Raw genomic sequence first — 23,136 nt, 5'->3', positions numbered from 1 at the left:
CAACTTTAGGCTATCAGTCTAAAGAGTCTTTGTATTTTCATTATTATTTTCATAAAAATAAAGTTACACTGATCGATTGATATGAACTTTTATAAAAGAAAAATTTATCACTTCTTGCGATTATAGCTTTCTCCACTTAAAGACATTGTTTGGTTGATTCTCGGCAGTCACAGATGCACAGACAGCCTCAGAAAAGTTTGCCATGTGGCTCCATGTTTTCATGCTGCCTCCTGTTTACCCTCGATGCCGCTTTGCCAGTGAAGAAACGTCTGGACAGTTGACGACCTTGCTTGCGCATCCAAAATCTGCATGCGATGCTCACCACGGTTAATTGTGAGTAAAGTGCAGTGGGCCTCTCACACTGCTTTAGAATGCCTGTTCTAACTTTCTTTCACTTTGTCTGTGCCACATACCTACTGCCACCTCATCGGAAGTGATCACTGTAAAGGTGGGAGCCTATAGAAAATGTTCCCTATATGTGGACGCTGTTTCAATGAGTAGCGTCGGAAAATTGTAAGTGCAGCAAAATATGGCCACGCGCATTTCTTATTTACACTTATGTTTCATTTGGTTCTCGCCCACAAAGCCTGTCTGGAATGCTCAGGGCAAACTGCATCTCACTGTTCTAGAAGGTTCACGATTATTATAGACCATTTTGTCAAGATTACACCCACTTCATCAACATCCTGGATTATTCTAGAGCCTAGGTCACTGCTAGCGATAACGCTAGAGTATTCGATGACAAGTGTATAAATGCTGACACGCTTTGTCACTTGTCAGTTGATTGACGGCCTACGTTCTGTTTGCCACTATCAGTGCCAGTGTCTTGCTGTAATGTGACTTTCCTTTTGCGTGGCCACAAGTTTGGCTTGACTAAACAGTTTCATCTTCGACCTGAAGTCTGCTCCCTTGGTCACGACCCCGTGACAATATTGTTGTTCGACTAGGGGGATTCGACTGCAGTACTGTATACATTATTGCAAAAGTAAAAACCTTGATACCACACATCAAATCAGAAAAGTGACCATCGTAGTAGTGAAAAACATAAAAACAGTAGCATAAAAGATCATATGATGCTGACCACATGTACGCGTTGCAGTGTGTCAGAGCGTGGCTTTTTAGACACGCCACTGCGTCAAAAAACCATTAGAGAGATTAAGAGGAGTGTGAGTAGGAAGAGGAGGACAATTGACTAGGAAGAAGAAAAAAACAAAAGCAGATTTTTAATTCCAGTCGCCTAGGCAAATGCATAAAGACCCGACCGCACGTGCGCGTTGCAATGTGTCAGAGCATGGCATTACCCTACTTGCCAAATTCAAGGATTCTAAATCCAGAGATGTCCGTAACTGAGAGAGGGGGTTGAGGGTTTAAATAGAAAGGGGGAAGTCCCAATCGCAAGCCCCAACATCGGCGCTGCGGTCTCATATTGGCTCAGAGTGGCCGAACACACGAGGTGGTTTTCCCACAAAGGTGAGAGCCTTAAGGGGGCAGACTGGTCTTTGGGACCAAAAAGTGACAAAAAATTAATTTTTTAAAATTGACATATTTGGTTTCAGCAAGTATTTTTCAATCTTTCTGCAAAATTTCACATACCAGGAAGTTGTATTTTTTTTGTAATGTTATTTGAACTGTCTAGATTCTTGGTGCTGTTAACATACCTGCAAAAAAAATGGGGAACTGACTTCAAGGCTTCTTTATAATTTGCCGGGATTTTTTGTTAGAAGCTCTGCTATGAATTTATGAGTGCCTTTATGAGCATTGATAATAAACATGCGCACCATGATTGTTGCTTTTTGAAGAAGCTGTGTGTTTTTGGTTTTTTCCATTTTTCTCAAAAAAAATAAACTCACGACTGTTCAATTTTGAGGCCTCAATATCTCGGCAGCTAGGGCAGGTACAACAATCATTCTTTTTGCAATGGAAATCTGTATGTGTGTAGAATGCAAGTATGGGAGCTTAATTTAGGGCACAAGCCTTTTTAATTAATTACTCATCAAAATTGTAGTACAAGTACAACTGCTTTTGAATATGAATAGCTCATTTTACTGTAAAATAACCAAGGAAGGCTCAAAAACAAAAAAAAAACTCCTGCATAATTTCAATCTATAGTCATTAGTCTATGTTGGCATATCTTAAATATCACTTTTTATTAAATGCTTTTTTTTCAATGGCGGCCTTAAACAATAGAAGGTGAACTTAAGTTATCTCATGAACAAGATGTGTTACAGAAAGATTATTTAAATATTTGAAATCAGAAGAAAAAACTGCATAATTTTGTGCAGTTTGATCAAGAGAACTGAAGAAATAAACAAAAATGTCTAAGACCAGTCTGTCCTCTTAAAGAAGAGCGCAAATACTCCTGAAATTTCGCGTCAACAAAACGACTAGCAAAATTTATTTCCGTCAGAACAACTTGCGAATGTCTTTCTAGGACACATGTAAACGGACGAGTAGCGTAGCTGGCTTCCGCCAAAGCGCGTGTCAAATCTTTAGCTTTGCTCACAATTAGATTCTTTGGACAGGAAGACCAAAATGCTTCTAGCCTTTTCTTACATCTTTACTGCCTTTAGTCTACTGCAGCATTAACCACGTGATCTTCGAGCTCGTAGATTGCTATCGCGCTGCCGCGACAGGGGTTTCCTGCGCGCCAGTTGCAGCTAACTGTGGTTCCGTTTTCAATCTGTGTGCGTTGGCTGCACACATGTGTTCAAAACTAAGTCCTTTTATGCTATCTATGATCGCATCTGTCGAAGTATTGTCCACGGAGCTTGCGGAAAGAAGCGTTGCTGTGACTAGTCGAGCGTCGGATGCGTGCACACGTTCGGAGTGCTGTCAGTATCGTAATCGCCATACATGATCGCAGTTTTATCCACAGTGGTTGTGGCAACAACCACATGCACTGTAGAAGACAATTCGTGCGCTTATGGCACGCTTACTTCTAAAGCTTCAAGCACGCTGCCCTTGGTAGGCCTTCGTTTGACAGTTTCAGTACTGAAATGCACATCACACACCGCATTTTGGAAAAGGGTTCGAAACATTCGATTTTTGGCTCAATGGGCACAGTAAAACTTGGCTGGGACATTTTACGAATTCATATCTGCCGTGGTTTCGCATCACTGAGACTACTGTATGTTTAGATGAACGCCTTCTAAAATTGTTTATAATAAAATGCGGTTGGTTCGCAAAAAGCCTGGAGTGAACCAACCTAAACTTTTGACAATGCAGTCAGATCACACAAAAAAATTTCGATTTTCGGGAGATTTTCATGACAATTATACAAACGGAAGAAACGGTCTGAAAGTCTCCTGGACAATCCCGGACAGCCACCCTATTGCCCTGTCTTCAGACTTGTTTCTCAACTTGAAAGGCCCATGGAAGGACAGCAACCACAGCTCGCTCTTGACCATACAAGAAGCCGCAATGAAGAGCGTTCCGGTTCCAGCATTCCAGATCTGGAAAGGCTGATAAAGGACATATTTTCGAAAGGGCAATTGTAGGCTGTTATGCCCAGAGCCTTTGTGTCAGTTTCACATCGAATAGCGATCCCAGCGAAATTTTTTCAAATGAGAAGAGATAGTCTTAACGCTGTCGTAATTCCCCATCCTAAATGTCTTGCAAAGCCTGCTTAAATTGTCACCGGAACGTGAAGAGGTGCAGTGACAAAAGCAGCCTACCTTGTAGCATTCTATGCGGGCAGCATAGGCTTGTCGGCCACGCTCATCTTCGGGACGCTCACCCTGCTGGTAGAAATGCAAGGCCAGACCCTGGGGATCCACTTGCTTGGCTAGAGAGAGGCCGAGGTCGATGACACCCGCGTAGTGACTGCAGCTGGTGAGCAGACCACAGGCTGTGCCCAGAGGCAACTGGGGACCAACCTGTAATGGGAGCACTCCTAAAATCTACATTCCTTTTGGTAGCCTCCGTACCAGACTGCATCATGTCACATACTGACAAAGAGGGCCACTAGCTGTTCTTTTCTTTGATTTCGTGGCGTCCATCCGTGTGTCTGCATACAAAAAATGCCTAGCGAGCAGTGGTGTAGCCCATAGAGCTTCCAAAAATTAAATAGAGGGAACTCTGGCGCTGTGATCGTTCAGCGACTATGGGAATGATCGGTAGTACACGAATTTGCCTAGTCTTCATACATACGGGTGACGAATCACACTAGTGGCTTCGTTTATTGCTGTGTTTCAGTTTGGTATCGGCAGAAAGAACGAACCCTTTTGAACTTCGTGACCTGATTTAAAATGGTAAGCCTAAATGAATAAGGTGGTGAAGCGCAACCGCTGAACATTTGCAGATTTTTGTTTTGCGAGAAAACAGCTTCAAGTAACACGAACATACGGAGCCAGAAGTACGAAGATTAGACAAATCCGTGTACAACCCGTCATTCCCATGCTCGCTGAAGTGCTGTGTGTTACAGCTACCGTAGACACTAGCACTAGAGCTCCCACTCGTGTATATTTAGGAAACTCTATGGTGTAGCTTGAAGCACTCTGGATCACCAAAGTGGCAACACTGGTGCCAGTGATGGAATAAACAGATGCACCATACAGTAAAAAAACAAAAACACTGGTAGGTGTTTGTTCCCTTCAGTCGAGTCTAGATGCTGCGCTGGTGTGGTCCTATGTGGCAAGTATGGGTCAGCTATGAATGGCGAGAATGTCAGAAAAAGCAGTGAACTTATTGAATAGCAGTGATGAGAACAAAGATGACAATGTGCCCGTCAGCCTCGTTTGTGACCCATCTTCACAGGGTAGAAAAGTCTCGAGTTTTCGTATTGTGAATTGAAATATACAGTGAAGGTGGATTGATTTGGCTCTGGGAACAGGTCGGAGTGAGATAATAAAGTATGTCTCAATCAAGTTAGTGGCACTGACGTCAGACTGCAAAGTTTGACTAAAATTATTACTTGTCAACTTGCCCAACTTTCCACACTGCTTGATTTATAAGCACACAGACTCGGAAGGTTGTTAGGTGAGCTGCATTTTTCAAAAGGTTGCTTACACAACAGATTTAAATTCAGACAAGTCAACAACAATCCCTGCTAAATAACACTGTTAACGGCACAAACGTTTTCTCGATATGCCATGAATTTTCAATGTGTCAACTGGTGTCCTTGTTCATTGCCAGTCACTATCCTGCCCCATTGATGTGCTGTGAATAGCGGGAGAAGCCACAAGAATTAGAAGGCAAAAATTAATTTGGTACTGAAGTTAAATAGGGCCTCATTCACTTGTTCCAGATGAAATAATGCTTCATAAAAACACTTTAGGGGAAAACAAATAATGTGAATGAAGATAGATTACACTCGCCTACAGTAAAACCTCATTTACTCAATTTTTAAAACAAAATGTGGTTACAACATACTATTACTATTAAAGAAAAAATTCGGCAGATCCCCCGTACCTGGGAATCGACGTTATCTAAAGCATGCAATCAGACATTCTCTGACGCTATCGACGTTATCCGAAGCACTGTATTGCAATTTTTTTATTGAGCGACACGTCATGAAATCACGCTGAATATATGTACAAATGTTGCACACAGAGACACATGTTGAAGAGTTGCAAATGTTTATATAACCACTCGTTTGATGAACTTGCACAACGATGCCTATTAGAACATGCGTATTAGCAACATCAGAAGCTAATATGAAGCGCTGATGCTCGCGAGCATGTTGGCCCTGGACATTGCTACATGAGTCAACTTCAGCGCATGGTAACTAACCACAGTTTACGTTAAGCCGATGTGATGGCTGTATCAAAGCAGTACATATGTAATGTTTATAAAATTGGGTAGGCTGCACTGCAATCACTATTGATGTTTCAAGAAGATTAGCGTAGTTCTGAGATCTAGCATAGCTCTGTGGTAAAATGCTCCGAACCCAAGCAGAACACTTGGGTTCTATTCCAACTTGGACCCTGACATTTATTTTTCGAATTCATTGGGTTGACGCTACCGATGTCAAGTATTTACGTTCACGCGTTAAAATTGCCTATGTATGTTTTCATCGTTCTTTGGTAGATACAAATTGTCAATCGTGTGTGGCACATACCCACATACCAGCAGCACAAACACGCCCGTGGGTATGTGCCACTGTCTGACGGGAAGTGTGACAATGTACGCGACAAAATTGCGACAATATTCATGTCCTGACCAGCGTGGAATATTCGTCAAACTATGTTACCCTCCCATGCTAATTTTCGTTCACGCCAAATTAAGGGGATGACCACGAGAGCACCCAAACATAAGCGGCTAGATAACATAAATACGCTCAATGTCACCAAAGTTCGCTAAGAAATGCTTCGCATTTAAAAGTGTGATTCTAATTCACTGAGACATCAACAATTTACCTTGGTACTGAAATCACGACGGTTGGCATAGGCAAAACCGTATGAAATAAAAAAATATCCCCTCAAGTGCATTTTTAGCTCACTATACATAATCACCCTGTCGCACTTTTAACTACTGCCTTGTGCAAACTGCACCCGAATGTCTGAGATTGTTTTAGAATCTTCCAATAGGCTTAAGCACAAAAAATTAGGGGACCCTTAAGCTTCGCCTTTAAGAGTTGAACGCGATAGCAAATCCGGCCTTTAGTGCGCCCTTCAACTGCTAAGTGCATATTTATTAATATGTTTTGTTATGCACACAAACGCAAGCGCGACATATCTATAGTAAGAGTACAGGTTTTCGATCTATTTAACAGCAGTTTTATAGCAACTTAATGAAAATATTGTACTATGATGTAGTCACATGGTCCTCCTGTATTGTGAACTGCGCGTAGGCATGACACTTGTATTCGTAAACGGTCACATTCTGTCATCCGTCTTGCGTTAGTTATCTGAAAATTGTTCGACTTGTTCTTCCGGAGACCTCTTCCGGCCGACCGCAACAAGCATCGCCTAATGGTCGGTGAAATGGCAACTGCCATACTTCACTTCTTAAATGGTGTCGTTACAACGAAAAGCTAGACCTATGCAACTGTTGTTGTTTGTTGAAATGGCACTTTCTTGAAGGGGCATGAAGAGCCTCACAATGCCTCACAGATGGCAGCACATTATCAAGCGTCAATATAACAAAGATTGCCAAGCTGCCAAGGTGCAACAACTCATTTTTAGAAAACATATCTTTGCCGCACAGATAAGCTTCCTCTTATACCTTTAAAATTCATTTTTCTCAAGATCCATTTATGGGCAACTTATTGAGTTTGGACTTAATCAGTGGCATAACTAGATAAGATGGCACCCATGGAAAAGATATATTTACGTGCCCCCATGATGGTAATTAGAGTGATTATTATTATTATTATTATTATTATTATTATTATTATTATTATTATTATTATTATTATTATTATTATTATTATTACAGTGTCAAAAAATTTCAATATGTCCTGGTAAAGGGAACCATGTGAGGATGCGAAGCAGCGGGGACATGATGAACTCGTTTATGTCGCCTTAAACAGGTGGAAAAACATTGAGAGCCTCTACCTGACTAACGCTGCCGGTAATTATCACTTTCACTACAAGAACAACGTGGACAAGAACATGATGAACGACTTCAATTCCTTGACAACCACCGTCTCAAGACCGTCACTCAGCGATACCTCCGGCGCTTGTTTCGCCGCTGACTCTGGAAAAAGAGTGGGGAGTGTAGAAGAGGAGAATGAGGGGCAGGAGATGTGCGTGCGCCGGAGGAAGAAACAATGCCCCCGCCATAAGCTGCTTTGCATCTAAAAAGCCATCTTGGTGTTCTGGGCAAGCGAATGAGCGACATCTTGATTGATGGTTCACTAGAGCGAACTAAAGCCATCTTGCATGTCCACGCATCGTACGACCCAGGTTAGAAAAAATGTGAGAGAAGAAATGAACCTTGCTCACTTGTCTAGTTTTCATAAAAAATACATTATTCCTAAATTACATGCAACCACACAAAAGAGAACGATGAAGTCGGCATGCAAACGGCTCTTATCATTTAGCCATTAAATGTACTGTTCTAAATAATTTATTGCATTCATCAAATCTGCATACTACACCTCCTTTTTTTTGTCAATGCTAATAATGTATTCAAGAACCCGTTATGGCAAACCCTGTTGTCACAAAATTAGCACGCACGCGAGTGCAAATTTTGGTTGTGAGAAATGGTTGTAAAAAAAATAATAGGTTCAACATATTTCACATAGCATGACACAGGTGCATTACGAAAGGAGCTATCCTCCCACAATTTAAATCATCAGCTGCCCTCTCGACCTGAGGTCTCGAACCCGCGGACCCCTCGACAGTGAACCCCATCCTGCCTGTCTTCATCGCACCTTTTTTTTTTTTTTTTTTCCTCGAGGGAGCCCCTGCACTCAGCATGTCTTGATGTATAACTGCCAAACAAAATTCTATATTTCAAAATTGCCTAGTTTAAGTAGATTTATGTTGTTGCAATCTAAATGCCCAATCCCCTTCGAAAACGATTGATGCATGCGATAGGAAAAAATAGTTCAAATTGCGATGTTAGGCATTTGAAATATTTTAGCCTTTTTTTTTTGTGTGTGTTTTGTGCTTTATTGGGAGTCACACAAAAGGTGGCCAAAGAAAATGTGATGAAAAAGAAAGAGCGGTTTTTCCTTATGTACACCAATTGGCGCATGAGTTGGTATGGCGTCCATGTTCTGTTTTCCGCGAAACATAAGGTAGGTCGCATTTGCTCGATGGGTGACAATGCGCTGAAGAACAAACAAGCCAAAAGAAAATGTGCTGTGAATCATAAGAACAAGTACATTGCATGCGTAAAAAACAAAAAGCTGTGCATTTGACTCATTATCATGTGGTAGAGAGTATGTGGGACAAACAAAACAATGTGTGAATGTTCGTTCAAGAGAGCATGAGTTATCTTTTTAAGGGGTCGCGCGACTTCATCTACTGGAACATTGCAGGTCATGCGATTATTGTCCCATTTTTGAGAAAGCCACCATCATCTTCAAGCATCCTCACTAACTAACGAGAGAAATCGCTGAAGCCTATGATGTAAAGATTAGAGGTAGCATGTGCATAAGTGAACCATCCATCAGACTGCATGAAAAAAATTGAGTTATATCAGTTATAGTACATATACATATCCTTCAATTTCTGGCATTTTTTCACTTGTTTAAGCTCAGTTCACAGCAATAATGACATGAATGCATTCATAGCAGAATAAATGTCATCGATTTTAAACTGTTTTTTGAAATGTTATCAATGAAAGAGCTCCATGATATATGTATGTGAACAAGTCAAAATGTTACTCATAATACTAGAACCCCTATTTTACATATCCTCTGAAGGTTCGCAATGGGTTACCTTATTATGTTTTTTTTTAATACTTTTTACTCCCCTAGCTAAAACCAATTCATGCTTGTTTTTATTTTTTCCATTCTGATACCAATGTTTTTAGAGTTTTCCACTAATATGTGTCAAAAACTCTTGTGTACCATACAATATGTTGAACACTGTTATTTGTCCTACTCGATGCTGCATGCTGTCCCACTAAAAGGGGCTGCCACCTCGTCAAGCTACTCATAGTAGTAGCTTTTTGTGACAGCTCCTATCTTTTTTTTTTTTTTGAAAGATGAAATTTGATTTGAACTGCGTTTGTGATCATTACGACAAACGGGAAGGAGCATTAGTATTATCGGCATCAAATGAAACGCGAACATCTGCAAGCATAAGCAATTGTCTAGTATGCCCCGTCCAGTTATCATCACGGACATGCGCACAATGCTTCCAAACAGAACTGATGCGTGCATATCGATGGTGATGTCTGGATGGAAGACACTATACGATTTGTAATACTTGCCGATGTTCGCATTTCATTTGATTTCGATAGTACATGTATATATCCTTCAGTTTCTGGCATTTTTTCACTTGTTTAGGCTCAGTTCACAGCAATAATGACAGGAATGCATTCATAACAGAATGCATTTATAACAGAATGCAACATTCATAACAGAATGCAACAGAATGCTACCCACCACTGCAAACACGGGCGCAGCAGTCCCCATGCTAAGACATCACGATCATGTGACGTCACTTTGCTTTGCAGAATGTCGCTCTAAAGACGGGTAGCCAGCGACCCGAGCGCGTTTTTTCTCCGAGTTTACCCCTTTAATCAGCCTCATTTCACAACCAGTTCATGTGACTTGGCATCTAGAAACAACTGCTTGGAAAGCGTGACCAATGGTGCTGTGTGGCACAATTTATACATGGAGTATGCAAAAGAGTAGCTTGTAATTTCCAAGTTGCGGTTTTGCTTCAAAAACAATGAACATCACAACGCATAGCTGATAAAGCTAGCTTAGAAGCAATGAGCCCCGCGCATGTGTTTGCTGCAAACACTTTTGGGAAGGCGACTTCTTCTAGTGACTGGGGACACAAATATTTATTTACTGAGTGACATTCACTTCAGATGCAACACCTCCCTCTCCATCAGATGATGCAAACACCTCGAAGTCTTCTAAAGATGAATTACTTTGGGCATGTCATCCCTCATAGTCAACCCCAACCTACTTACACTGATTGAGAAAAATGTCATGGAGAGAGTACCAATACACAAAGCAAAACGAGAAGGGGGACGCAATGTGATAGAAGAATCAGTCTGTAAACGAGTTTGTGATTTGAAAAGGATAAGGATGAAACAACGCAGGAAAGCCTGCATTTAGCTTTATTCTTTCGTTCTTTCATCCCGACATCTGCCCATGAAAACTCTCCGTATAAGCTTGGAGGCTGGCGTGTTTGATGAGTTGATAGAGAGCTTTTCGATCCCAATTCTCCAATAACAAGACCGTGGGCAGTGCTTTCCTTTTCCAATTATCACTAGTTATGTACGCATGAAAGAAGCCAAGGTTGTTTGAGCCATACCCGAAGAAAACAAACATTTCAAGAGACCAGTTCAGTGGCAAAGCTAAGAGGAGGTTACAAAGGTTCCACCTTTCACCATACGGATATTATTAGATTTGTATATGTATCTACATGCATACACATACAGACATATACCAGATCACCAATATAGAAAAGTCTGAACTCCAAAATATAGTGTGTCTACTGTTTATTTATTTATTTATTTATTTATTTATTTATTTATTTATTTATTTATTTATTTATTTACAGTACCTTACAGAGCCCTGGAGGGGCATTGTGTAAGGCGGGCAGCACAGATAATACGTTAGAAATATATCTATATATCTGTATATTGACTCATGTGTCAATATACATAAGCAATATATCTATATATGTGCGATAATATACATAGGCTAATATTGATTATAATAAAAAATACAATTCAATTTATGAACATGTAAGCACAATACATACTAGAAAAGAGAGTTACAATATGTGAAATGAAGAAAGTAAAATACAATAAAAATATTTTTACAGTAACTACAACCTAGCAATAGTGCAAAAAAAAACAACACTTATAAAAGAGTTCACCGTAAATAATAGTACAGAATGGAAAAATAAAGCAGGAGAAAGGAGGATAAAAAAACCTATTGGCAACAGTCTCATAGGCCTACATGATTATGAAGATTCGATACAGCAGTTTTCGGTGCATAAGTACTTTTTAAGAGTATGACAGAACTTTGTGTGGTCTTGCTCTGATGCAAGATCATCTACCCAGGATACATAGGTTCATAATTAAAATCATGCTCCTGTGGAAACAGGCTTACCCAAATCTATTTATCTTATTGCTTTTTATGGTGGTTGTCTATCAGAAGGATCCGAGCAACAGGCTTCTTGCTCGTACGAGTCACAGGTTCCCACAAGACACAGGCTCCCAGAAGATTGTGTTTCACTTGTTGAAGGAAAGAAGCACCCTAGTCAAAAGAACCTTTAGCCTCACAGGTGGTTCCAGGGGAAAATAAGGTGAGGAAGGGAGTCTTCAAACAGCGAGGTGGCATGCCCTGACTGGTTCAGAACCTGTAGGGGCAACCTTTTCACAGGGCGTGGAGCGCTAGCACGCTGTTTGGGTTCCTAGGAAGTTTCCAAGCCCACAGTGAATGAACGCGGCTCGGCACCCTCTCCCATGTGGTGCCCGGGGCCCTTGCCCCCCCCCCCCCCCCCCCCCTAGTTACACCACAGGACTTAATGTTTTTGGTACTGTTACAGCTCAATTAAAATGAAATTCAGCCCACATATTGCTATATGTGAAGGGTGCAAGTATGTTTTTTAAAAATTTTTATCACCTGTAAATTACTACGGACCTAAAGGACCTAAAGCAAACAATTTAGATGGACTGAGGGTTCTAAAAATTCACACATTGAGGGGTGAGACGGCTGAAACTAAATTGGAAGCAGTTTTTGGAGCAGCGAAATTTCGATTTTGGAGCAGGAGAACCTTGCTTCAGGGCAGTTAGCAGCATTTAATATGTCGTCCTGGGAGCTTGAAAATACAACTTTTTAGCAACATGGGGGCACAAGTGCATATTTTATTGCTTCATAACACACATAACACTGAAACAGATTTTGAAGGAAGTTTTCAAACAGATTATGGACAGGTATGAACTTCACTACCGTTTTACATACCATGCGACCTATCTAGCTTTCGTAACGAACATGTGAAATGATATTTTAAAAAAAGGTTTCGTTGAAAACTAGGTTCCCCGGAAACATTTAAAAAGAAAACTGCATCACACTCAAAAAGAAATTCAAAAATTGTGATTAAACAAGAAACTTAGTTATGTAACAATGGTTCTTCGCTTAAAGAAAAGCCTGATATAATAGCATTAAAAGCTTTCAACAGACAACAAAAGTGTGCTCCACCGCCGTTCCCGGCCACCTCGTGCAAGACCCCCTTCAAGAGTGCAGCGCGGGAGCCAAGAAACCTTGCCCCACTGACTATCTCGTAAACTCGTAAAGCGCGTGCGTATGGCGCTAAGTGATACGTGAATGGTACTGATAAAGCCACTCCACGCAAGCACCAACGTGTGATGAATACGGCACACGTTGGCCACTTCTATATATTTTTTTTTTTAATATTGTAGGTCACCACCTGTGGATGCAAAACTCCCGATAATACATCGAATTGTGATTGCCGCCCACACCGCGACTCTCGTAAAGCGCTTGCACCGCACAGCGCAAGTAGGAAAGTCGTGTCCATGCAAACAGACCGCTGAACGTACAGAGGCCAGTTTGATTGTATTGAAAGAATAAAAGAAAGAAAACAAAGTCACACTGCGAAACGGTTGCCGACCGAAACACAGATCGAACATAAACCTAAGCCTATAAGCTCCTGTAGCCTAGAGCTGGCTCGCAGCGACGCCTCTGAAAGCGCTAGTTGCAAGTTTGGATGACAAAACTGAGCCGCAGCAAATGGCAATTTATGAAAACTGTGACACGTGGTGGACGGCACGTCATGAGTCATGAATAAAGCGCCTAGGTGCCCGCTAATAGTGTTTAAAATGGTTTCAACGCGCATTCTGTCACCACGGCTTCAAAATAACCAAGTCTCTCTATCTGCAGACACCGATCCACATATTTCACGTGCAATGGCTTTTTTAAATGCAATGATAACTCGCTTGTCTTAATACATACCATGGGCGTAGTAGCTAATGGACGTACACCAGGAACGGGTTGCATGCGTTCCTGTCACTCACAAAACCCATTTTGAGCACGTGCATGTGCCAGAGCATCACGTATACGTGTCGCATGCAGGAAAAAAGCTCCACGTTTACAGTTACTTGCTCACAGCAAACACGCACACAGTAGCGTCAACATGAACACTGTAGCGACTACAGGAGCGCGCTACACACAACAAAGAACCTGAAAGTCAGCTCCGCTACGCTCGCCACTCGTCTCTGTGGTTTTCACTAGGCGACAAAGGCACCAAAACACACAGCCAGCTAGTAGAAGCAGCACGCTCAATGCAAGGCAACACATTTTTGCGAGGTCACGCATATTTACAACTGTTTAAAGAAAATTATGGCGGCAGCGTGCATAGGAGCTTCGGTCATAAGAAAGGACCAAAGTAAAAAAACACTATTGGGCGCGTCCTATTAGTCAACTCAGACTTTTTTCTCCACTGAAGCTGCATGAGGTTGGCATCAAAATTCTAATTCTAGCTTTTGAGGATGTTTTGGAGCAGTTCGACTCAATGTTCCTCATTTTTATCTTTATAGAGCAGCTTGGTACAAGAAAACGGAAATGTATCAAAAATGTGCAATATGCGCAGCTGTCTCACCCTTACACCTTATAATTTTTCTTGTTTATTAAAATGTCTTATATGCACCTTTTTGTTAGTTATTGCACTCAACAGTTAATGTGTCATCAAAGGCTTAGAAGCATAAACAACATTAGTGACATGAAAAGTTTGTCTAACACGAACTATGCACATTGTAAAGGCACAGAATGAAAACTGATCAACTTTTTATAAAACTAGTTAGTACATTTTCGAAATCAGCACAAAAGCTCACATATACGGCAACTATGCCCTAGGCAACAGATTGAAGAAATTTTTGTTAAATCGCATCTTCCTTTAAAGGGGTCGTCAAATGTTTTCCAAACATTTTCAACTATGTGCGTATTTCAACTATGGGAGAGCTTGATATGGTGCCAAGAGCGGCCGCTACGCGGCGCAAGCCGTCCTAGGGGGGCCATCGCCCCGCTGCGCCCGGCGGAACGCACTGGCCGCGGCGGCATCCCGAAGGCGTTGTGTGGTGGGGTGGTGGCAGCTCGCGGTTTCTGCATCAGTGAAACGCGAACTTCATGTGCCAGTGCACCGTGCTCAAGGTGGACGGCATGAAAATTCGAATGAACAATGCCTAAGACGTACTGTGTGACGGGTTGCAGCTCCGGATACCGAAGCAACAAAGAAAAGGCGTCGCTCTTCTGTTTCCCACGTAGCGCCGAACTCCAAGAGAAATGGAAGCGAGCTATACCGCGGTTGGAAGCTGGCGGTTTCAGCTTCGAAAGTAAGAACGTTCGGGTGTGCGAAAAGCATTTTGATGCTAGCGACGTTGTGAGAACGGACGAGCACATTGTGAACGGGGTGATCGTGTCGCTTCAGCGAGAGAGACCGAGGTTTCGCATGAACGCCGTTCCAAGAATTTTTGACAGGCTCCCGGCGTACCTGACAAAGTTGAAACCGCGTTCACGGCCTGCGACTCAGAGGCAACCAGCGAAGAGGCGGCGCGAATTGTCACCGGAATGCGCAGCAGTGGAATGCCAAAATGTCAACACCGACTCGGCAGGAGAAGCCAGTGACGGTAAGCTCTTGAGCCGGTTTAGTCGCGGCGTTACTTTGTTCCCTCAGTCGCATGACCATGTGTTAGCGACTGGTGGCACTGAGGTGCTTCTGAACAGTGTTATTGAATTGTATTACAGATACAGCATCCAGCGACAGCGGACACGCAGATCAGGCCTGCCAAACGGAACAGGCAGTGTGTTCATTTCTTGAAGTGCAGGCGCTAAAGGCGCAGCTTTCGAGTACGCGGCAACTACTTGAACGGTGTCAGAAGCAGCTTGCGAAGATGAGAGTCCTGGACAAGCTATCTACCCGCGAGAAGCTTATTTACGATCAGTGCATCATGAAGGCAAACGCGAAATCTCCGAAAGCTGCCAGGTAATCTTCAGTCGCACATAACTGCCACGAAGCTATGAATATAATCGCACATCTTTTTCGTGCCACTGTCTTGTGCATATTTTTTAAGAGCAGTGCACGCTAGCATTGCATGTCAGGGTAATTCTAAATTGCCCGCTTTGCATGATCGCACAATGCAAGCTGTCTGTTGCTCTCGTACTGGAGTAGGGGTGCATATTAATACTGAAAATGACAAGGCATTTTTAAACACGGGCCCCGCCACCGTGGTCTAGTGGCTAAGGTACTCGGCTGCTGACCCGCAGGTCGCGGGATCGAATCCCGGCTGTGGCGGCTGCATTTCCGATGGAGGCGGAAATGTTGTAGGCCCGTGTACTCAGATTTGGGTGCACGTTAAAGAACCCCAGGTGGTCGAAATTTTCGGAGCCCTCCACTACGGCGTCTCTCATAATCATATTGTGCTTTTGGGACGTTAAACCCCACAAATCAATCAATTTTTAAACACGGTTGTGTATTGCGGTATGAGGAAATATGGTGTGATGCAAGTCGTGTATCTTCTTTTCTCTGCTTGCTGTGGTTATGCACTTGCACTGTTCACTCACCAGCCTCAGTTAACCTGAATGCACAACGAGCCTGCACTCTCTTTAGGTACAAAAAAACATGGATTTATGACTGCCTGCTACTGAAGATTAAGTCGACAGTGGTCTATACATTCCTTCACGAGAATGAGTACCTTCCCTTGCCCAACCCTCGCACCCTCTACACGTACCTGAGGAGCCTCAAGGCTGACTTTGGTTTTGACAGCAGTCTATTCACCGTTCTCAAAGACAAGCTGCAAGTACTTCCTGAGCGAGAGCGTCGAGGTTTGGAACAATGCACAAACTTACTACTGCATTCTATGACTTCATATCTCATATGTGGTGCATGTCTAATAAGATGTATTTTTTTACAGGTGTCCTGATGTTCGATGAAATGAGTGTAAGAAAGAGTGTGCACATTAGGGAGTCAGACATGACTCTGCTCGGAAAAGTTAACTTCGCTGAGCACACAAGACCCTCGGACTGTGAGAAAAATGGCGATCACGTCCTTTCTTTCTCTTCACAGTGTGTCCACCTGAAATGTGCACAAAACTGTGCACATTTCAGGTGGACACACTAGCTGTTCTGCTGGACGATGTCCTGCTGGAGCCAACAACAGACTGCGTGGAGGACATTGGCCCCCTTTCGACCAAAGACTCCATTTTGGATTACCTCGGCGGATATGCGGCCAAGAAGTTTTCTACTTAGGATTGCTTAGGCTGCATCGAAACGATTTTGAGCACAACACGTCAGCCATCTGCCTTGATCCAAACAAAATCGAGGGGCTATTTGAAAGTACCTAGCAGCCGTCTTCTTGCTCTCCTGAAAATGTTGAAGAACATGTAGAGACGTACATGGTGCAAAACATTGCAAGCGGTGACGTGTACGCGAGGATTGTTGAGGGCATTTTGCTCGACAGCCGCACAGCGTCAGCAAGTGTAGGTTGTCTGTTGCCCTTTTTAGAGACAACAGCTGAGATTGTACACTTTTTTTTAGATGTAGATTACGTTTCTTCACTCGAGAAAAAAACAAAGCCTCGCGGGCAACTGTGCGCAGTTCATGCCCTGCAAGTGGTGGGCGGAAGCCACAGTGTTAAGCATAATGGCTGTGTATGTGAGCACGCCTTCTCATTTGTATATAGTGTTGTATATCTTGTATACATTACACTGTAATATTTTCGTACTATTCATATTTATCTGCATGTAGTGTAAATAGTGTATATTCAAATACAGTTTATTTTAGGCAGTGAGCTAAGGCAGAGTGCAGCTGTTAATGAAACGAAATACACATTGTACAGTAGAGTCACAGATTCTGTAACATTGCTCAGAACAGCTGCAATAGTTTCTAGTGCTTTTCTTCTCCAAAGTGTTGTTCTCAGTGTATTTTGTGTAAATAAATGTTTTCCAACTTTCTCCCTATTACATGCACCATATGTGAATCTCCCATTCATAAGTACACACCTGACTACTAGGCGGCGTATCATTAGCACCAAATTTAAGATTTATTGCATGCCTTAAATCATAACCGCCCTTACCCCCCTCCCACCCAAAAAATAAAAACAAATGTGTGATGAGGTACTTCAGTGCTGGCAGAGGCGGCCAAGCGGCTAGCACTGGCATCAAAAGGAACTTCCCGATTAGGCTGCTATACTTCCGTTCCCGGAGAAATCATGGGTTGTCGGCCGGTAAATAATATTGCCCTAAACAGTAAACACAAGGAAACGTCAAGCGGTGGGTGTCCCGTGTAAACTGCATGGAAAAAAGTGATCAATCAAATGTTGGGCACGTTTAGAGCGGTCGCGAAAGCCCTCGGCATCGAAAGTCCCCGCGTCAAAAAAGCGATCGGCGCTCACAAACGTGTGTCTAAAACAACTGCGCATTTGGGTATAAACTCAATTGAAAGGTCTGGAATAAAACTTCTGGCTCAACCATTCAGTTCAATTGAATACTTGGGTAGTAGCGCGCGAGAGGCGAGCCGGATATAAACCAATGTGATTGCTCCTGTACTACCCAGTCGTGTTTCATTTCGTTCACCTTCCTTCCCCTATCAGCGGCCCTACCAGAATATAAAGCTCACCTACCGCATAAACATAATCGCCCTTTGGCCGGGCGCAAATACAAACATGTTGTCGAGCAGATCAAGTAGCTGCTCGCATCAAGAGCATGGAGCATAAGCATCGTCTTTCAACACTTGCGAACTATAGCTCGCAAGTACCGCTTCGAGGCATCGTAAGTATGCATATAATTGGGTCATGAGACAACTATTGACACAATGCGTTATCGCGCGGTGTGAGAACACTTTTAATGCGCTGCTGTTTTTAAGGTGGGCCCGCACTTCCAAGTAAACTACGCGTGCGTTCCAAAGTAAACAGCTCTCATTCGTCGTCGACACTGGATCCCGTTTCAACTTATTTATCTGGTGGCATTGATGCATTCAGAGACGTTTAAAAAAAGGTAACAGGAAGAACAGCACGCACATAATCGCGTCGAAACGTCGGCCGCAGTACGCATACAAGCCCAGCAGTGGCGGCGGCTTGTGGCCCCCATACGATGGGTGGCGCCTCTAGCGACAGATTTTGTCCCTATATCAACCTTCGGGCGGAGTTTCGTGACCAGAAAAGCATTGAAGGACTCTGGCATCGTCAAGACGAGGAAGCGGATACACGTCATGCTTGGTGACACTGTTTCGCTGTCTACAGTCAATACAGAAATGGATTGTGCCATCTTTCTTTCTCACAAGAACTACGGGGGACGACCACGGACTTGACAGGCATGATATGATACCACTCTTAAGCATGTCATCCACTTGCTTGGCGATTTCTGCGCGTTCAGAGGCAAAGACTCGACGCGGGTGATGCCGAACAGGAACTTCAGAGCCAGTGTCGATTCTGTGCTGCACCAAAGGACTGTGGCCGAGCTCACAGGGTGACATCGCCAGGCAGTCACGGAATTTTCGTAGAAGTGCTTGAATCTCAGCTTTCAGTGACGGAGTCAAGTTGGGGCTGCAGTTGAATTCAGTTCAGTTTAAGGGCGATACATTTGGTGGCAAAGGTGCCAGAACAGCGATGGAGGGACCACGGCATTGCGAATTCGCCTTCAGGTCTGGAACAAATGGTACTTTCTACAAGAATGTCCTTGTGAACAAATTTCTTGTCGGGGCTGTAAACAAGAACCCTTGCAGCAGACGACAAGGGGATGGTAACTGAGGTCGCCGTTATCACAGGATTGAGAAGCAGAGATGGTTTTCAATTTCAGGTTGTTTACTTCTGTTTGTACCCCCAGCCGTATTTGTGCCCGTTGTTAGAATGCCGACTGTCGAAGAAAATTTAATAATCAGACTTTCATCATGCAGTAGTTGTCAGGGAGCATGGAGCACGCTTTGTCAAATGTTCTGTAAATGACATGACTCAACGGGAAATATGAATGCCTAGAGCAAGCGTTACTGGAGGTTTCAACACTTGCTCGAACCTTTGTCGAAGCGGTAGATGTCTGTTCAATAGTGCAATCAGTACCGTAAAACTGCAAACTAATGCCAAACCCTGCGCACCAATCACAGCCTAATATCACTGGCACACACAGGTTTGGGACAACAAGGAACCGCTGTCTCACTGTTTTTCCGAGCGCACACACAATCAGACAGACTTCGCCAAGAGTAGGTAGAGTGGCTCCGTCAGCTAGGACGAAATGGGGTAGATAGACCCGCTCAGGGCTCACAGAAAATCTTCCAGACAAGAAACTCATCGCTAAAAAACTGAATGCAGCCCCTGTGTCCACTAGTGCTTCAACATGCTGCGGCTGATCTCCAAGCTTCACCAGCAGAGTTGGCATCTCGGTGAAGGTGCCAAGTGAAAGAAGAGGGGCTTCAGCCATTATGCGGGGTCGTGCGCTCAATAGCCCGCATTGCAGTTTTCCGAGGAAGGCTGCATAGGAAGAGCCGAGTTTGTCAGCGAATCGGTCACCCGAGCGCAGTTCCGAGCAAAATGCCCAACATTGTGGCAGTGGTAGCCCTGGAGTACCGCTGTAGGATAGTGGAGCCGAGTAGAAGCCTAAAGCCAGGTTTGGAATGGTGCGTCCGAGCAGGGTGGATCCTCAGCTGCTTGCGAGCGTTCGTGTATCTCCGCCTCAAGAGCGACAGCTAAAGCTGATCGTACGTCAATCGGACGAGCGAGGCGGACGAAGTGCTGGACACTTCTGTTATTGATGGCATCAACAGAGGCATTAGCAGCAATAAGGTCCGTGATTGCGGTAAGGCTACCCAACAAGGCCTTCCGGGACAAGCTGTCAACGTGAGCAGCGAGCTCTTGAAGGTCGCGGTGACCTTGCAAGACGTGTTTCATTTGTATGAGGTAGAGCTGAGGCAGATTACTGTCGCCAAATGTGGTTTCCAGCACCGAGACCAGAGCTGCATAGTTCGAATGAACGACTTGCGGGATATACTCGATATATTCAACCGCGGCGGCACGCAGCTGCACAACGAGCGCCTGAGCTTTATTTTGAACTGTCTAGCCATTTAGGACAGCAACGAACTCAAGCTGCGCCAAAAATGCTGCCCACGACGTGGTGCCAGCAAAGGTAAGCGGTGGAAGTTGTGCTCCGAAAAACCGAGGCTGAGCTGGCAGAGGAACATTTCGTTCGACCGGGGTAGACGCACGTTGCTGAAAGCCAGACTGCTCCTCAATGACAGAGAGCCGCACAGCTAGGTCGGCGACGACATCTGCCGTTGGGGCATGTTGGGTGAGGGTGGCCTCAAGAAGAAGTAAGCAGGTAGCGAAGCGAGTTTCAAAATATTGCATAAGGGCTCGTCTGTCGGTCTCATCTTGTAAAACAAGTGCTTTCAGGTAGTCAGGTATAGATAGAATGACACTAGCACTTGACTGTTGAAGATGATTAGGCATATCCTGGACATCAAACTCTGACAGAAGAGGCTGATGGGGCACTGGTGGCGGGATGCGTGATGAGACTGGTGTTCCCCTGACCTGTGCCAAGCTTTCCTGCGTAGTCGGGACAGGAGGTTCCAGGGCCGTCGACGACGTGTCGTCTTTTGTAGGGTGCATCTGTGAAGGGCCAACTGTCACTGTCATCGCGGCAGCCTTATTCTTTGAAAACATGGGTTAACATTGTCGCCGCTACCACATAATGTAACGTACAAGAGCCACTCACTCGAAAACAATCCAACACAACACTGTCTTCGTCGTTCCTTTTTCCAGTCTTCCCCTCATGTGCCGGTCACCCCGTCGTTATCATCCACTATAATACTAACACTATCTCTAACTGGTGCGATATATGGCTAATGCAACTAAACGCTTCTAAGTGTAAAACAATGCATGTAACTCGTAAGAATGTCCCTCCACCAAACTATTATCTTAACATTCCCCTAGAAGCCATAAAATTCTACAAGTACCTTGGCGTCTACACAATCTCGACACTTTCCTGGTCTCTACACATTGATAAGCTAATTAGCAATACTAACCACATGTTAGGATATATCTGGCAAAAGCTCTCTTCTGCTCCTTCCTCATTAAAATTAACCCTATATAAAACACTCATTAGGAGCAAAAAGGATTACACATCATCCATCTGGGACGCTTACTCCGCCACCCAAATTCAATTGCTTGAACTAATCCAAAATAGCGCCGCTCGTTTCAATTGTAGCAATTACAGCCGGACATCAAGCGTAACTTATATGAAAAAATCCTTACTACTTTCTCCCCTCTCTTCCCGACATAAGTGTTTTCGCCTTCTTTTATTTCATAACTTATATTTCTACAATTCCTACCTGCATGGAAACCTTTTATCATCTCCTTCTTACATTTATACTTGCATTGATCATGTCCAAAAGATTGGTCTAATACAGTGCCATACCAGAACCTGTCACGAATAATTTTTTCCTAGGATGTCTCAAAAATGAAACCAGCTTCCTGGCACTATTGTTTCTATCAAGGACCACTCAAAGTTTCGCTTGGCCATTACGGACATCATCACTCCAGGACTTAACTAACCAATTATTTCTTATATTATCTAGCCATTTTTGCTGCTTTGTTTTGCTTTACTTTTGTATGTATTGTTAACCACTCCCTTCTACAATACTTCAGTCCTGAGGGTAAAATAAAATGAAATGAAATGAAACGACTACATGCTACGCTCATAGTGTGCTCGTGTCCCTTTCGCTAATTTCACATATACCAAATTCTATATTACGCAATGTGAATGGACGACGAAGGTAAATGACACGTCAAAACATGACACGTCAAAACATGACATGCGTGTCATGTAAAACATGACTATATGCTTCGCTCATAACGAGCCCACGGCCGTTTTGCAAGCTCCACATATACCAAATTTGGTATCACGTGACATGAATGGACGGCGAAGGTAAATGACACGTCCAAACATGATAATCATGACATGCGTGTCAAGTAAAACATAAGTACATGCTACGGTCATAGCGTGTTCGCATCGTTTCTCTAGTTTTACATATACCAAATTTGGTATTATGTGAATAGGCGACGAAGGTAAATGACACGTCCAAACATGATAATCATGACATGTGTGTCAAGTAAAACATGACTACATGCAACGCTCATAGTGGACTCGCGGCCGTTTCACTAACTTCACATATACCAAATTTGATATTAAGTGACGTGAATGGATAAAGAAGGTAAATGGGACGTCCAAACATGATAATCATAATATGTATATCATGTAAAACATGACTACAATGTATGTTCATAGCGTGCTCGCGGCCGTTTCGCTAGCTCCAAATATACCAAATTTGTTATTACGTGACGTGAATGAATGACGAAGGTAAATGACACAACGAAACATGATAATCATGGCATGTGTGTCGAGTGATACATGACTACATGCTACACTCGTAGCGTGCTCACAGCTGTTTCTCTAATTTCACATATATCAAATTTGGTATTACGTGACATGAATGGACAGTGAAAGTAAAAGACACGTATGTAAAAGATGACTACATGCTGCCCTCATAGCGTG

The 23,136-nt window shown here is 43.3% G+C and overlaps 1 protein-coding gene across 3 annotated transcripts in view; it reads right to left on the bottom strand.

Annotated features, from left to right (window-relative positions):
* Nup154 (nuclear pore complex protein Nup154) overlaps positions 1–23,136 on the bottom strand; it is a 362,979-nt gene that overhangs the window by 136,826 nt on the left and 203,017 nt on the right. For all 3 annotated transcript variants that reach the window (XM_075869915.1, XM_037431504.2, XM_075869914.1), the window contains exon 8: positions 3,675–3,875. In XM_075869915.1, the coding sequence (XP_075726030.1) occupies positions 3,675–3,875 (201 nt within the window). The remainder of the gene's footprint in view (positions 1–3,674; positions 3,876–23,136) is intronic.

Source organism: Rhipicephalus microplus, chromosome 7 (assembly GCF_043290135.1).
Source record: "Rhipicephalus microplus isolate Deutch F79 chromosome 7, USDA_Rmic, whole genome shotgun sequence".
NCBI classification, from domain to species: Eukaryota; Metazoa; Arthropoda; class Arachnida; order Ixodida; family Ixodidae; genus Rhipicephalus; species Rhipicephalus microplus.
Note: the sequence above shows the minus strand (reverse complement) of the source record. Positions and strands in the feature narration are given on the sequence as shown.